The following is a 17976-nucleotide window of genomic DNA, read 5'->3' as shown; positions in this document are numbered from 1 at the left end:
TATAGATATAGATATATAGATATATGTATATACGTAGATTCATGGAACAAGTATGGGTAAGAACACATACTTTGGGAAAAGTGATCAAAAAAATCAGACATCCACTGAACAAATGCTGTTAAAGTGAGGTTATAGTTGCATATTAAATCTGTTGTTTTTAGTTAAACACGCCACAACTCACGACTCTGTCATGGACTACTCTTGAACTCGCAGAGGACATCACTTTTATTTATTTATTTAAGTTTTATATAGCGCGAACTTGATCCTGAAGGATATCAGAGCACTTTACAATTTGAGGCAATTAAATAACTTCCCACCCTGTGACGCGCAATCATTAATAACCATAGTGATAAGGTAAGCCTCTCCGGGGAGGAGGGTGGGTCGCATGTGAATCTATGAAAGATACCAATACTGGATAGCTATTAAATTACATAATTGATGACATCACTTGACATTTGAAATGACATTGGTGATTACATTATCAGGGATTCTGGTGTATTTTACGGTTACGTAGTTATACATAACTGGCAATGCTGGACCCTGGTGTAGAAAATGGGTGACTAGAGGAACAACTAAGATGTCATGTAAGCATGGAAACAACAGCATAACATTACGTTTATGTACAGTTCCAGTTCAGAGCGAAAAGAAGCAAAACATCATTACTTATTTTCATAGGTTAGAAAGGAATAACCGATTATATGTTGAATACCGGAAACGATATGTAAAAAAGACGGGAAAAATTATGCATGTATTACGAAAAGACTGTATGGAAAATACCAATACAAATATGTTCTAAAAAACGAAATCAAAGACTCGGCTGCACAAGGTAATTTTGATGTCTGTATTTTAAAAAAAAATGATTTTATTATTAGCATCATTTAAAAAATTAATACAAAAAATAATTTTATGTATTCTATATGTTCACTGAAAAATCAAAGGGTATAGTGAAGTAATAATGAGGAGTTCCAAATGAAAAAAACATGGAAATTCACAAGTTCTGGTTAGTCTTAACTTGGCAAAAAGCCATGGAAACCACAAATCGCACACCTAATGTAATGCTTATGACCTTATGTAATTGCAAATGTTGTATCTAAGGTTACATCCCACCTTACCCTTAACCAGCATGAACTAAAATTATGTGACTGTGGTTTTGCTAACAATTTCCATCAGATAACATTGATGAGCACCTTTTATGGAGCAGACCTATCCTTAGTCATAAATGCCCCCGACAAGACAGGGATGTTCACAGTGTGCCAGGAGTGGCCACCATAAAGCAGACAGCCGGCATCATAAGGCCAGGGATGCTCATTAAACTCATGGTGGCAGGGATTCCCCTCTTATGCCAAAAAGTGGCTGATAGATGTTAACCTCTAGGAGGCAACAACTGTCAATAATTACTATCTTATGGCAGGGAGACATTATTTATGCCTGGAGTGGTCCCCCTCATGCTAGGCATGCCCTTCAAATGCTGTAGACGACACCCAAAGCACTCCTAATCTGTTATCATCTTCCCCAGCTGCCCTCCAATATCTCTGCCAGCCCTGCACTTGAAGACCCCGTGGGTCTGAATCACAGAGGTAAACGTACACTTTGTGTAAGTTTAAGATTGTTTGCTATTCACAAAAGGGTTTACGAGTACTATCTTTGAGTGTGGAGTCTCCACACATGAAAAGATAGGGCAATCTTATCTTTTTATGTGCGGAGACTCTGCACTTATAAAGATACTACTTGTAAATCTCTTTGTGAATTGAAACCAATCATAAACTTACACAAAAGTGTGTGTTTACCTCTGTGAATCAGGCCCACGGGATCTTTTCAAGTGCAGGGCTGGCAGAGAAATTGGAGGGCAGCTGGGGAAGATGATAACAGATTAGGAGTGCTTTGGGTGTCGTCTACAGCATTTGAAGCTTGCATTAAAGGACCATCAACTAATAGCATTGTCATTCACATCAAGATGATAGAGATGTCTTTTTTCTCATACTTTCTCTGCTCTGTGACTGCTGGCAATTAGAAAAATTGTCTGTCAGGATATGTTAATTGTATTTAAGTAATGCAACTTAGTTTGCCATGAACTAATGACTCCCAATTGCAAACTTTAAATCTGATTCTCGAATGTTTTCTTTGAATGATTGGGAGATGCCTGAAGCATCTTCTTGGTACACTTAAGCCAGTCTCTGTAAATTTATATTTGGCCATGTGAATCTCAGTTCCTTTCAATGGCCCACCGATGTGCAATAAATGATTTTGATTTATGTGCATCAAGGCTCCCTCTTCCATGCATGAGTACCTCATCCAGCCCAGATTTTCTTGATGCATGCTAGGATTTGTAGTGCTGATTAACTGATCATTGTGCTTTGACTTCAAGCCCCAGAATTCAAAGAAAATAACTCGAATGGATGAGCTATTCTCGCATGGACCTGGTAAACCTAAACGTTATCTGTGTGTCTGAGAACAGCATTCAAGAACACATTCCACATTTTCAATAAATACAAAGCTCGGTCTGGACACTTTCCTCCTGAATGAATTGAAAGCTTCTCAGAATTGATCGTATGGGTTAATTGAGGATCCCAAGGGGTCTATGGTTTTGTTTTTCTCAACTGCCACTTTATTATGGCTTTGCTTGTTCTACATTCACTTAAGATATTTATATTATGCGAAACAGTGGTGACTAATTAGACAACAAACAAACTGAACTTTTGGGACTTCAATAACAGATGTCAATATCACCAAACTCAAATGTGCACGTTTCATTGATTACTGAAGGATGAAAGGCTCAGTTGGCCCTGGGCCGATTTGAAACAATGGCCTACATAACTCCCTGGGAGCACTCATATCTGCATGGTAAAAAAAATGGTTGCTCTTGGCAGCACTTGCTGAAGAACTTGACCTATTGCAAACAAAAAAAAACAGCAAAACTGACAATCCCATAAGCCCTAACACCCCCCCACCCTCCACTCAAAAACAGTAGGTGTTCCGAGCCCAGCCTGTACTACCTTCCGCACTTGCATCTTTTAGTTTTATAGTGAGCACTTCTCGTTGGTTGCTTGGTTGGTTTATTTGCAGGAGGGCCTGTTTCATGTGTCACGATGTTCTTTGCTGCCCTGAATGCACAGTGCCGGTGACAGGCGTCAGTGCAGCAGGTAGGTTCGTGCTGTTGGTTGAAAATATTCCCCAATGTTATTTTGTATTATTCGGTCCCTTGTGGGATGTGACAGACCCCATTATTCCTGACAGTTCTCTTGGTAAATGCAACTAGAAAACCTGAATGTATGAGCCACACAGAAGACCTCCAGCTGAGAGCATTGGTAGGAGCTGCAGCACCTCGCTGTCTGTTCGCTTTACGGTCGCGTTATTGTCTTAATTCTTTTGTCTGCCTTCGAATCCTTGCATGCTTTAAATTATTCATCGCAGGGTGAATACGAAACACCCCCCATTTCCTTGTTCCCTTCTGTGTTTAGAATGGCTGTTCACAAAATCCTATGAACACACCAATGACGTGCTGTTACTGCGGGTGTGTGGTTGTCTCTCTGTGAACCGCCTCCATTTACACTGTGCCCATGCCATGCTTTTCTTTACTGTCAGTGTAACATATTCAAAGAGCATTCCCATCTAGCTGCAACGATTCGCCGCTGTTCTTGCTAACCTTTCTGCGACAATATATTTTATGTTCCTGATTTGTCTATGCTGAAATTGTTATTTTGTTCCCCTCCCTATTTTAGGATTGTTTTGTGCTTATTTTTTTACTTCACTATTTTTTCTTTCTTTCCTTCTTGTTTTCGTTTTTCATTGTTAAAGCGTACTTGTTGTTTCCTATGCTTTTTCACTCTGTCTGACCACTCTTACTGTCACTGTTGAGCCACTGGTCAAAAAAAAAAAATCGCAAGTTATTTTTTTTCCTGATTCTCTAATTGACGAAAGTTCTTAATTGGAACCCTGGCAATGTCTGTCTTCTCTGTTCTGCAGAAATGTTGAAGGAGTTGAACCAGCAGCGCAGAGCGAGAGAGTTTACAGACCTGAAAATTATTGTTGAAGGCAAAGAGTTTGAAGTCCACCAAAATGTTCTAGCTTCCTGCAGCTTGTATTTCAAGGACCTGATTAAAAGGTTTGCCTTCCTTCCAGCTGTGATCTGCTCTGTTCTTTTGTAGGGCGCATTTGTGTCGCTTTCTTCTCCTTCCCCCCTCTCTTGCAGGCGCATGAAGATTGAATATCCTGTCACAGAGCCAGTAGCCATTCTCCCCCGTCCCCCCTCTTTTGAAAGTGCCTCCCAACCGCGATCTGTGATCAATTCAATCCGACCCCTGTCCGATCCCGGATAAAGTGCAATACGTCCAGTTCACAAGTACCCTCTGTCCCATTTCATTATCTGTGATGAGGGGTTAAGTGACCTGGCCTCTAAAGCAAATTGCAATGAGTTTAGACGCAGTCCTGGATTATTTCATTAATTTATAGGATTCTGTCGCCATATCTAATAAGCAACCCATTCTATTGACTACATGCTCACAAAAACAGCCTTGTGTGCAACACATTTGCACTCATTTAATCTTACAATGCACAATCAGTTTTTGTGATGTGAATCATAATGCCTCTGCATATAACAAATACATAATTCTAGATACACTAGAAGGCATCTCATCTTGAACATGGATCTGTTGTGTGAAAGGTGCATAAAACAGACCTTAGGAGCACATCTTTACCCCCACTGTCTATCCTCTTTAGCACCTTCCCTGAATAGAGACATTTAGTTTCTTAGGAGTGCATGACTATATCATTGGTTTCTCAGAACACAACATTTTCAAGTTTCCTACCTCGTGTGCACACACGGGGAAATCGTTTGACAACATTCTTATAATTAACATCCCAAGGTAGCAAAGGCAAAACAGAATAACAATTTTTTCTTCCATATATAGCAAATTAACTGAGCTACATTTTTGCTTTGCAGTGTTTTTCTCACAGTCTGCGCCTGGACTGCACTAGCATGGAGAAAAGGAGGATCCAAGTCTGCTTGCTTTTCAGCTGTGCACGGATAGGTGCAATTTAACACAATTCATTTTGTTTTTATTTTAGGTTGTTGTCATGGCTGGACTGGGGAGGCTCATTGATATCATATTCCATTAATAGGCCTTAATTGTTTTGCATCTGTTATGCCTCAGAATAGAAGTGAGGTATGATATCTTGTTGATGGGAAAACGATTCTTACTTATCCAAAGAGCATTGTGGACGCAATAAGAATTTTCTTTCCATTGAAAATAATAAACATGTGGTATCTTGTTGTTCTCCTTGTCTACTGTCCCTCCAGCTTGTTCGCCTTTGGTATATCTCTACTTCAGTCTGTCTGGCATGAGGTGAAAGACTTCTTCATTGTTTTATTACTTATGAATGATGTTGCAATTTTAATAATTCTCACCTTAAGGCAAGACTGTGAAAAATCAAAAAGACCACACTGTGTGCTCATGGACCATATAGATTGATAGTGACCAAATGACCGCCTTTTGTAGAGTGAGTTTTATGAGGAGATCTTTTTTGTTATATCTGACGGTGCCAGCTTGTATTACTATACAATCGCATGATCATTTCTAATTTTAAGATTCCGCATGAGTAAGGTCTGTTCTGAAAATGAATGGTTGATCCACACCACCTTTCTCATTACCTTCCATGCATTATACAGATATATGCTACCTGGTTTGCATGCAATATGACAAACCTTGGAGGTGAATGATCAATGTGTTGAAATATGTGTAATGAATGTGAGATAATTTTGTTCAAGGTCCAAGTAGTCTGCCAAGCTACAATGGACCAATTTACTCAGTCAGTAAAGAGTGAGTCAAGAGTGAGAAATCTGTGTATATATTACAAAGATCTTTTTTGTCCGAGCTTAGGGTAAAGTTGATTGCAAAATCTCAGAATTACCTTAGGCTGGCAATCAACATTTTTCCTTTTATCGGTCATTAACTTTTGTTGAATCTGTGATAGCCAGGTAAAGAGACCACTAAATGTAAAGCAGAGGGTAATGGATGGAAATAAGAGAACAGCAGGGCCCGTAAAGTAAGGTATGAAAGGTTTTTATGTATGATGTGCAGATTCAAAGCAAACCTTATTGATAGAACTCTTGCTCCCAGCAATCGTGCTTAGGTGTGACATTCTGTTTCTATGATGTATATAGTCACCTTTATAAAAAAAAAATTCCATTGAAGATACTTTTTGATGTTAGGCAACTAGGATTCATGCTGTGCCTGAACCAGACATCAAACTAACAAAAACCTTCCTTATTTAAGCTATTAAATCTTGTGTCCATTCTACGAATATAAAGGATAGGTTAGAATACAGACATACTCTCAAAACAAGCAAAAGGGAATGGGACGAGGCAGTCTGGACAGATCTTCTGGAGTCTTCAAAGGTTAAAGATACATATTTCTTTTAGCATATAAGTGCACATAGTAGTAAACAGGGTACCCGGACCACTAATCATTCAATGAAACCAACCGCATGGGTCTCCCATTATGAGAGTCTCAACTCAATTATACTTACACCAGAAGGTCCGCCAATCACTCACCCATTTACTCTGTCCCATGATGTAGCTTTTGTTCTATTGCAGATGCCCAGGCCCCATAGATTCACTAAACACAGGTAAAGCCCCAGTCCTGACAAGATACCTGGAGATCTTTTTCAGCATGACCCTCAAATGTGGACTCCTAATGTCGAATGCTATTATTTGTGGAGCAAAATTAAAAAGGGACCCTGAGCCTCTGTTGACTCCTAATGTCGAATGCTATTATTTGTGGAGCAAAATTAAAAAGCGACCCTGAGCCTCACCGAGGAATTACAGATCAATAAGTTTAGTGGATATTCTCCAAAACATCGTGGATTTTAGACCACAATATTGTATTACATTTCCAGGGGGCTAACGATGGTACAACTGATAACATTTTTCATTTTTCGCATACTTACTGGCAATATGTTGTTTAAAGGATCATTTGTATATTGCATGTGTTGACTTAGTTTAAGTTCTGACTTAGTACCAAGACACCTACTGTGGAATTCTCATAAGTCAGTAGGCCTGCATGACTTATTGTTGTCTGATATAGTTACATTTCATGAGAAAAAGTTATGCCCAGGTGCGCTGGGGCATGCAGGGTAAAGTGAGCACATGCCAGTGAAAATAGGGGTAAGTCAAGGTTGTGTCCTTGCCCAACTCTGTTTCCTCAACATAAATTAAGCTTTTACCATCTTGCTGTACTATATACATGATTCCCCTAAACTTTTTGCCTATATCAGCATTGTTTTTTGCAGATGACTCTTCTCTTATCTAGAACGTCTAGGGGCTTGCAATACCTTTTAGCTAAATTAAAAAAATACTGTGATTATAAGGGCCTGGAAATCAACATCTCAAAAGCAAAATATGACTCTGAACCCTCATAGAACCTTCAAGGTTAAAATCGGCCTAGGCACTTTAGAGAAGGTGGATGGTGAGTTTTGACTACTTCAGTACAAGGAGAGATATCAAATCATCATGGGGACCACAGATGGAGAAGAGTAGATCCATTCTTCAGCACAGGGCAGGCACTCTTTTAAATGACCATTGTGCAAGAACCACTAGATTTGTGTCCATTACCTTGGAGATTTGTCCAGAGCTGATCCCCAATCAACAGGGCTATATGGAGCATAGACTTGGGACAATATAAATTCAACAACATTGGCCGCAGCAGAATATTTTTTTATAGAAATCTTTTTAATATCCCAAAAAGCACTCTATTAATACCAGTATGTTCTTTAATATTGGGCTACATAGAATTGAGCACTTGCTCGCTCTTCGACCTCTTCTACATTGGATACTTATATGGACCATTGATGAATTAGCCCCTTATAGGCATCTTTGGTTGAAATACGGAAACTCTGCATGCAGAACTCCATACTCTGTCTTTCACCATGTAAATTCATGGCGAATTAAGCTAGGATAGGAAAACTGGTGGACTGATCTAACAGTCATAACATACATCTGCTAAGACAAATATAAAATAGTATAGAGAATGAATGGTTCAGATACAATTGAACACCTCACAGCTCAGTATCCTGAACACATTCTCATTATGTTTTCAGGCATTTGTAGATGATTTTAGATAACATGTATTCACCTCTAGCGAAGACAATCTAAATGAGGTGTCTGTATGGTACACTACGCATTAAAACCTTTACATCTAGTTGGTCTAATATGTAATACTTTCATGCATATTGTCCACTGTAACTGGTTTGAAGTAGGGCATATTGAATGTTTATAATTCTTGTGCCCAGCATACCATTCCCAATTTGCCTCTGTCTTGGCTCCCAATCATATTTCACCGTTCTAAGGATGCTGCAATATGAAACTTCCCGGCCAAATGTGTTTGCCTTCAGTCAATATTTGCATTGTGTATGGCTTGCCATGAGAGGATTAGGCTTGCCATTGCTAGAGATCGCGGGTCACCCGACCAATAATTTCGCCACTTCTGGCTTCGGGCCCATATACTTTACTTTATCATATACATTGATCAGATGACCACACAATCTACTACCAATAATTGTGAGTTCCTTTTCGATTTATTTTCAGTGTACCCAACTTACCATCCACCGTTATGGGTACCTATGACCACGATGGGTCAGGGAGCTAGCTGTAAAAGGAAAGGTAGCAAAATACAAACCCAACTTTTATACTTTATTTTATGAAATGACCACGGACAACTGGAAGTTTTTGAAAGTTTATCTTAAATTCAAGTAAAGGGCAGTCATACAGCGTTATCAAAAGACTGCTAGTGCGACAGGGAACCCGCTAAGTGAGAGGAAAACTAAAATAAGGGGCAAGATGAACACGCTATAAATCTGAGTTACTTAGTCAGTTTTCGAGAGAAAACCCAAGACCATATCAGGAAGTTGCAAACTGCAATACAGAAAATGATTTCTAAAAGGTAGGGTAACATAGGAACACGCTATGAAATCAAATGCAAATGACTTTATGAAATGCAATGGTTGCAGGAGAAAGCATGGAAAATTATCACGTGCAAAGGTATGTCTTTATTGAAGCAAAGACAGAAAAATAGAAAGGTGCAGTTTAAGAACTCAGAGCAATATTTACCTAGACTGGTGTGAAAACCAACCCTGGCCACGGGTCAGTTAAGGACAGGAAAACCCTCAAGGAAGGATAACCCTCAGTGGGACAGCAGGTGCAGAATGGACACCCCAGGACAGGACAGGAAACCCAGATTCGGATCAGGACAGGACCACCAGGATTACGACCAGCACCCGCAGTTCGGAAGCAACGCCTGCGCTCCACCCTCTCTGCAGCTATCAGTCAGGACCCCGATTGGGTCAGCGAATTCCCAGAAAAAGTGCTCCGCCAGCACTTAAGGTTTAGTAAAACCTTCAGAGTCTATGGTCAGATTTCGGACAGAGAGCTCCGCAGCACCTCTGTATCAAGTCACCTATTGAGTGCGTTGGGTCAGTGACAGGTCAGCTATTCAGACAAGTCGGACAATTTTCCCTAGGTGAACCCAGGGTAGATATACTGTTTTGGGACAGGGTACCACCCCCCAAATGTTGCAAAGTGTCAGAATCCCCAATTTCGATTGGTCCTAAGGTAGGATTTGGTTAACACACCAATCAGAACAGACTATTACAAGCCCTACTTAGCATCCTAGGGTGCCGCCTAGCAAGATTGGGGTTCCCACGAGAAGTCGCAGAGAATACAATGGAAACTTATACATTTGTTACAATATAGGGACATTGGCTCCATCCTCCTGGGTCAGAGGTAATTCTCCCAGGAGCATCTTGACTGTGGCTGCCAGCTGGCTGAGTTCCACGGTCCAAGGTTGTCTTTGGCCTCGCATTTTGAGCATGCGCAGAAAGGACCTTCAAAATGGCTCACGACCCATTCGGACCCCCATTTCCCGTGATACATGAAAAGTAAGCGAAAACAAATTAGTACATAAAAATAAATGAATGTATTACATGTCATGATGTCGTACTTTAGCTTCATCATTATAAAAATATACTATGCATTATTGGTGAGTGCAACAAACAATTTCACAAGAGCAGCAGCACAAAGCTTCACCACGTTATAGCCATCTTATTGCTTATTACGCATGCGCACCCTTTCCCTCCCAAACTATCTCTACACGAAGTCACGTGAGTGTGACTGACGCATGCGCAGAAGAGGAAAGTCCAGCAGCGGCCATTTTAAAACACGGATTAATCGTATTAGTAAAACACATAGGCAAGCTTCTCTATCATACATATATATCGGAAATAAAAGATATTAGTAAAACATACAATTCGTTACGAGGTTACAACGGTTTCGAGGTTCATGAATCGAGCAAGTCGCGATGCGAAATCTTGCTCTATCAATCCCCTCTTTGATGATATTTACTATCATCACAAAAAAATGGAACCAGATGCCAACTTTCTTTCACACCTTGTACATTTCTATCTCTTCCAACAAGCGATTCAGCTTCTCTTTCTCAGTTTTGGTAGGGTGAGAATTTTTCACCTTTTTATAAATCTGATTATTCATTTCTTCCAATTCAAGTTCATCCGCACTTCGTTTCACTCCTCTCGCATTCACTTGATATTTCTTTCGGTGTTTGCGACATTTGCAACAGACGAATATGAGAAATAGGATAAGACCTATCACTCCAATTGGCATCAGTACCTTTAACAATAAGCTTTTACCTAAACTAGCAAACCAATGACCTATATTGGAGAGACCATCAACCAGTCTCTTCCAGGCACTGTCAACCTCGAGTGGTTTGAGTTCCTTTTCCAAATTAGTAATGTTTTTCACATATCTTTTGAGCTGTACGCTTTTGTCCGGAATGTAAGTGCAACAATGTTGCGCCTTCAACATCCGGCAGACTCCGCCCTCTTTTGCTAATAAGGTGTCAAGAGCAAGTCTGTTTTGCAAAACCATTGATCTGATCGCAACCATTTCAGTATTGACCAGCAGAAATCCATGAGCTGTGTCAGTAGACAACACATCCACTATAGTGGATAATTTGCAAATTCTGTGAGTGTTCAGAACCACTCCCACTCCAGGTATCAGTGCACTAAAAATACTACCCATTATTTCACCTACGCTTTCTCTTTTGCTACGCACTAAGCCATTAGTGTTTTCACTGCTTCCAGCAATTTCATTCACATGGTATATTCTCGGGAAAACAATGCCAAAATAGCAGCTTCCATACTAGTGATCCGGCAATTTGAAATAAGCCTTGTCTCCACATATATAATAAATTCCAGGAAACACAGGCTCTGACCCATTTTTGAATCCCCAACCTCCAATTACCTTGTAATTATGTTCACATTGACTGGAACCAATGAAAATGTTATTATAATAACTAGTCTTCTCGCGATGAAGACAGAGTTTCCCTTTCTTCTCGAAATCCAGCAACAAAGCAGGCCCTGCCCCGCCATTTGAGGTGCTTTCCATGTTTTCAGCCCATTTAGGTGTTTTCTGCCTTTTGTCATTAGCCTTTCTTTGGAAACTCTCCCTTCTTTTCTCTGCCATGTTTAAAAATATCTTTTCTTGTTCATGTAATGTACAGGTCAAGTTATCTCTGTGTGCTTCAGCTATGTCTATATTGCCTATAGTCAGAAAATAGTCTCCCATATATCGTATTACGTCACTTTTGGTATGTACAGGATTCAGATTTCCACGAATGGGAAGTTCAGAAAAGATCACGTCATTGTTAGAGTAATAGTACTGTAACGGTCCTCTTTTGTAAAATAAGCTTGCTAAAATACTACAGGAAATTCCATAGGTCAGAGGTAGATGATGATATGTCATGCCTTCAGCCACAGAAGTAGGTAGCTTCATTCAGACATAGCAATCTTCTATTTCCATAGTTTCTACGTAATGCACTAACAAATTTGCGAAAACATTTAAGTGTGTCTTGTTTCTAACTCCGTGGTAATGTAGTCCTTCCTCATCTGATGCTTCTAAGTCACGTTTTGTCTGTCTGAGTGCTTTCTCACGTCTTTCTACACTTCGTGTTGTCAGTTCTTCAGTGTCGGTAATCTGAGTAGGGTCAATATTAGTATTTTTGCTAACCATAAAGGGAATGAAAACTGTTAATCCTATCCAAATTAATATTACTATAACTATACTACATATACACACTTTGCAGCATGTTTTGCAACAACTGCGGCTAGGTCTACCACTCACGTTTGTATCAGACATTTTGGCTCAGAAGGAAATTTTAACCCCTCTTTGCAGCTCTCCCCAGGTAATTTTATTGCTGAGCAATTTCACGGAGGTTCTTCCTCTTCCTCTGCAGAGTAATCAGTAATCCGTTCTCCGTCGCTTTCGTCAGTAATATCAAGATCCTCAAAGTTTTCCAAGATTAAGTAGGTCCACTCTGGATCCTTGTATTTTTCGTTTTGTCTTTTTATTCTTTCACTCCTTCTCTTGGCGTTATCTTCAGGTATTTCTGCAATTCGGGGACTTTTTCTTATGTCTGCAAGTTTCTCTTGGACTGTTTTTATTCTTAATCTTAGTCTCTTAATATACCTTGGCTCAATGTGCTTCTTTTTCTTGAGTCTTTTAGCTGGTACTGTTATTTGGCTTTCCTCTAATGTTCTTTTATTTTCACTTGTTTGTGGCACTTCAATTTCTGTCTTCTCCCTTTCTGTCTGGCTAGTCCCAGGTCTTGTATCTATTTCTTCTGCCTGGTTGCTAAGCTGGCCTTGTTCAGGTGAGTTTTGATTTTTGCTTTCGAATGTCTCTGTTTCCGTGTCCTGAACACGTTCTTCTAGTTCTGCCTGATCCTGCTCGAGCACTTCGATCCCTTGATTTTCTTCTGCTCGAACTATTACACTATGTCTAGTCTGTCCCTTTTCGATATCAGGAGTCTGTGGAGGAGTATCGATCACTTGTTCTGTCCCTGTCTGACCTTCTTCTTCGTCCTCAGTTTTGATGTGAATCTCAATGATCTGAGGGTCTTCGCCTGTGCCTTGCTTGTCCTCTCTATTCCACTCTCTGTCTTCCCTTATTCGCTCTCTTGTTCTCAGTGGATCTCCAGTAAGATCGACTATGGGTATCCAATCTTCTGGCCAAATCCTCTGCAGCTCGTCATCAGCTACTTTCGGACCAACGTCTGTGGGCTCCTCGGCAGTACTGGTGCTTGGCCATACGTCATCGGTTGCCTCTGGACCAACGCCTAAAGGACCCTCAACGGGACTGGTGCTCGGCCGTCTGATATCAGCTACTTCAGGACCAACGTCTGTAGACCCCTCAGCGGGACGACCTTCAGCTCCAGGCTCCTCGTCTGGTATTACCTTCTGGGTATGGCTGGCATGGATCCACTTGGGAACACCTGCACACTTCACTGCTGTCGTCGTTACCAGGATTACTTGGCGCTTTTTCCCCCACCTTGGCGCAAGGCAAATTGAACGAGTATGCTTCTTTATCTTAACCCAGTCACCAGGAACCAATTTGTGAACTGGAGTTGTTGGGTTGGCGACGGCGTCTGCCCCAATCTGGCGAGAGATAGAACGCACTTGGTCACCCAGTTGCTTGCAGTATTCAAGTACCAAATCATCAGAAATGCTTAACAGTTTGTATCCTGGTACCCATGCTTGTCTCATCACTCTTCCCATCAATATTTCATGGGGGCTCAGGCCTGTTCTTTGATCTGGAATGCTTCTGAGTCCCATCAGAACAAGAGGCAAGGCTTTTATCCAGTTCAAGCCGGTAGAATCACATATTTTTGCCAATCTATTTTTTATAGTGCCATTTATTTGTTCTACCACTCCAGAAGCCTCTGGATGATATGCACAGTGCAGCTTTTGTGTGATGCCAAATGCTGTACAAAGCTGGGCCAAAATTTCATTCTGAAAATGAGTACCTCTATCTGAGTCAATAAATACTGGAACCCCGAATCTAGGTATCAACTCTTTTAGTAGGAGCTTGGCTACTGTTATGGCGTCATTCTGTGTGGCAGGGTAAGCTTCCACCCATTTTGAAAATAAGCAGACAATGACAAGGACATATCTTTTTCCCTCACATCATGGCATGGTAATGAAATCAATTTGTATTCTCACAAAGGGACCCCCTGATCTCCCAATTTTCATCAGTTCAACTTCTGTTTTCTTGCCAGCGTTGAACTGCTGACATGTCAAGCACCTCTGGCAAAGGGACTCTGCTACCTTCCTGAATTTCTTGTTGTACCAAGTCTGTTGAAATACCAGAACCATGGCGTCCCTCCCAATGTGTGATCCCTCATGTATCAATCGAGCCATTGGGGCAAGCAGGTGTCTTGGTAACACAGGCATACCATTTGGGCCCACCATGACACCATCCTCACGTCTCGGTTTACAACCTTGTTCTTTCCATTTCTCTTTCTCTTCCCAGGGCGTCACATGCTGCCATTCTCTCACTTCATCCCAAGTAGGCACTTCTTCAAACATTCTAAGTTGGCAGCTGTTTCCAACCCCACCCCGATTGGGATTTATTCTCAGTCGATCCATAGCACATTGTTTTGCCACCCGATCAGCGAAATCATTTCCCAATGACACAGGGTCAAGGCCCTTCTTATGAGCAACACATTTGACCACTGCCAATTCTTTTGGTAATTGGATTGCCTCTAAAAGGTCTTGGACAACCTTTCCATTCCGAATGGGGGTACCTGAGGAAGTCAGGAATTCTCTTTGTAGCCATAATTGGCCAAAGTCATGCACAACCCCGTAACAGTACTGACTATCAGTATACACTGTTACTTTTTTATCTTTTCCCAATTTGCAAGCTCTTATCAGGGCGATCAATTCGGCTACTTGTGCAGACTTTACTCCAAATAGATAAGATGCTTCCTCAATTTTGTATAAAGTGACCACAGCGTAAGCAGCACTTAGGCCTCCTAGTTCATGTCTTAGGCAGGAACCATCCACGAACCATTCCACATCATGCACAGGTAAAGGAGTTTCTTTAATGTCTGGGCGAGGTTTGGTACTGAACTCTGTCAGGTTAATGCAGTCATGCTCATTATCTCCCTTATCTTCCATTACCATTGAGTCAGGGAGTAGAGTGGCAGGGTTTAAAATGTTACATCGGGTAATAACGATATTTGCAGCACCCATGAGAATCCTCTCATATTTAGTCAGCCGACTAGGGGTGAGATACTGAGTTTTTGTACGAGTAAATAGGATCACAACTGCATGTGGAACATATACAGTTACAGGATGTCCCATAAGGATAGACTCACTTTGTTCTAAACTGGTGCAAGTTGCAGCTACTGCTTTCAGACATCCAGGTAATCCAGCAGCCACTGGATCCAAAGTGGCAGAAAAATATGCCACAGGCCTTCTGGTCAACCCATGCTCCTGAGTCAGGACTGACAATGCACAATTGTCACGAGTGTCACAGAATAAGCCAAACTCCTTGGAGTAGTCAGGCATTCCCAGAGCAGGGGCTGTACACAGGCAATTTCGCAACTGTGTGAAAGCTGTTAGGCTCTCGTCATTCCATTCAACTGGGTCCTTTGCTCCTTTCTTTGTCATTTGTATCAAAGGTTTTGCAAGAACTGCAAATCCTACAATCCATTGCCTGCAATAACCTACAACTCCGAGGAACATTCTGATTTCTTTCTGAGTACGGGGTAACTGCATATTTTGAATTATTCTGACTCTCTCTGAGGTGACTTTTCTGATACCTTTTTCTATCTGGTGTCCCAGATATTTCACTGATTTCGAACAGAACTGTAATTTCTCAGGGGCCACTTTATGTCCCTTTTCACTCAGGTGATTCAGTAGGGCAATGGTGTCAACCACGCAATCCCTATGGCTTTTAGACGCCACCAATAGGTCGTCTATGTACTGTACCAAAACAGATTTTCCAGGTAAGACTAAAGTTTCAAGGCATTTTTTCAAGATCTGATTAAAGATAGAGGGGCTTTCTGTGTACCCCTGGGGGACCCTGTTCCAGACATACACGTTACTGTTGAAAGCAAATGAGAAAAGAAATTTGCTATCTGGATGCAATGGGATCGAAAAGAAAGCATGACATAGGTCTATCACAGTGAACCATTCAGCATCCCAGGGGATCTGATACAGAATCACTGCTGGATTCGGGACAATAGGGCAGCAAGGGACCACTATCTTGTTTACCTTTCTCAGGTCCTGCACTACTCTGTACTTGCCATTGGGCTTTTTGATGCCCATAATGGGTGAATTACACGGGCTACTCATTACTTCCTGTATGATGTTTGCTTCTAGCAATTTTTGTACTTCAATGGCAACACCTGCTCTCACTTCGGCACTCATTTTGTAAGGCTTAGTGTTAGGGTAAACTGCATTTTCTTTCATTGTTATCTGTATGGGATCTACGTTTTTCATTAACCCTACATCCTTTCCAGTAAAGTCCCACACTTCTGACTTCACTGTCTGCTGGAGTTCTTCAGGTAAGTCCTGTATAGTCATTCGTTTTATTTCTGAGTCAGGTCTAATTAGCATTAGCTTGTAGATACCGTCTTCATCTGGTGTTTGAATTTCGACTCCCTTTGGTGTGCAAAAGATGGTACAATTCATTTTGCACAGCAAATCACGTCCCAGCAAATTTACCGGACTGGTATCACAGACAACAAATCTGTGCATTTGTTTAAAGTTTCCAATTGAGATCTCCATGGGTTCGGTAACAGGTGTACTAATTAATTGGTTAGATACTCCTACTACTTGGATTGCTTCTCCCGAGAGGGGTAGGTTTGGAACGTCCACTGTTCTCACAGTAGAACGGGTAGCACCAGTGTCCAATAGAAAGGTGACATCATTTCCATCAACCTTTCCTTCAATGTATGGCCCTGACTGGTCTACCGGCAAAGAGGCGCCAAGTACGCACTCCTCGTCCTCCCCTCTCAGGCCCCGTCAGTATTGGTCATCACAGAAAAAGGTGTCTCTCAACAAATACTGCGAAGTTGCTGTATTTCTATCCTCATTGCCTCCCCAGACTTCTACATCATCACCCTGTGGTGATTTCCCTTTAAATATAGGCTTTGGCGCTCGAGGCACTTGAATCGTTTTTACCTGTTGCTGGGTCTTTCTTTGCTTTTCATTCTGCGTCTGTGGAATTAAATCAGGTGTTTGGGCATTATCAACTTGTAAATACGGACACTCGTCTCGCCAATGTCCAATTTCTCCGCACTGATGGCAAGGAAATTTCTTTTTGGCTTTCTCTCTACTCATTTTAGGTCGGGGCTTTCCTCCATTCCCTCCCCCAGGACCTTGGTTCTGAGCCACTTTATTTAATTTACTCAGCTGCTTTTCCTGTTGTTCTGCGAGCTTTACTTGAGCCCACATCACTTTCTCCTTCAGGGCCTTTTTCTTTTCTGCCATTTCGTCCTCACAGTACTTTGCGTACCGTAGGACCTCATCTATCTTTTTGGTATGCCAACAGATTTTATTATCCTTTATCCACTGACAAATTTCGGGTCTTAAACCGTTTACAAACCTGTAAATGAAGTGGGTCATGTCCTTCATCTCGATGTTATCTATACCACTGTATGTTTTGAACTCCTGCAACAGCCTTTCATAAAACGAGTGCACTGTCTCGTCCCTTTCCTGCGTGGTTCTATCTATTTTGGTCCAATCAGTTTCCTTTGCAGGTACTTTTATTTTCAAATGTTGAATTACCTGTTCATACTTCCTCATCACTTCCTTTGATGGTTCCCCTGTTTTGTCATCTCTCGGGTATTCCTCACTAGGCCAGGCAATGGCTATTTTACACTCAGTCCACAGATCTACAGGGACCACTATGTCGAAGAACCCATCCAGGTCTTTCCATAGGCATTTCTGCACTTTTACGAATCTTTCTACCTGCCGGTAACAATCGACTGGTTTTTCGCATAATTTTGGGAAGTCATTTGTGAAGGACACAATATCCTGTCGAGACCATGGGACATGTACATATTTTCCCCCTGGTACTTCACGCATAGGGCATAACTGTTCTGGTTTCTCAGCTTCTCTTAG

The 17976-nt window shown here is 41.3% G+C and overlaps 1 protein-coding gene across 1 annotated transcript in view; it reads left to right on the top strand.

Annotated features, from left to right (window-relative positions):
* Nucleotides 1–17976, top strand: part of KLHL29 (kelch like family member 29) — a 1176991-nt gene that overhangs the window by 813733 nt on the left and 345282 nt on the right. The window contains 1 exon segment of the mRNA XM_078647716.1: nt 3964–4102. Within this exon segment, the coding sequence (XP_078503842.1) occupies nt 3964–4102 (139 nt within the window).

The sequence above is a fragment of the Lissotriton helveticus genome, chromosome 6 (assembly GCF_964261635.1).
Source record: "Lissotriton helveticus chromosome 6, aLisHel1.1, whole genome shotgun sequence".
NCBI classification, from domain to species: domain Eukaryota; kingdom Metazoa; phylum Chordata; class Amphibia; order Caudata; family Salamandridae; genus Lissotriton; species Lissotriton helveticus.
This window is presented reverse-complemented; position numbering and strand designations above follow the sequence as displayed.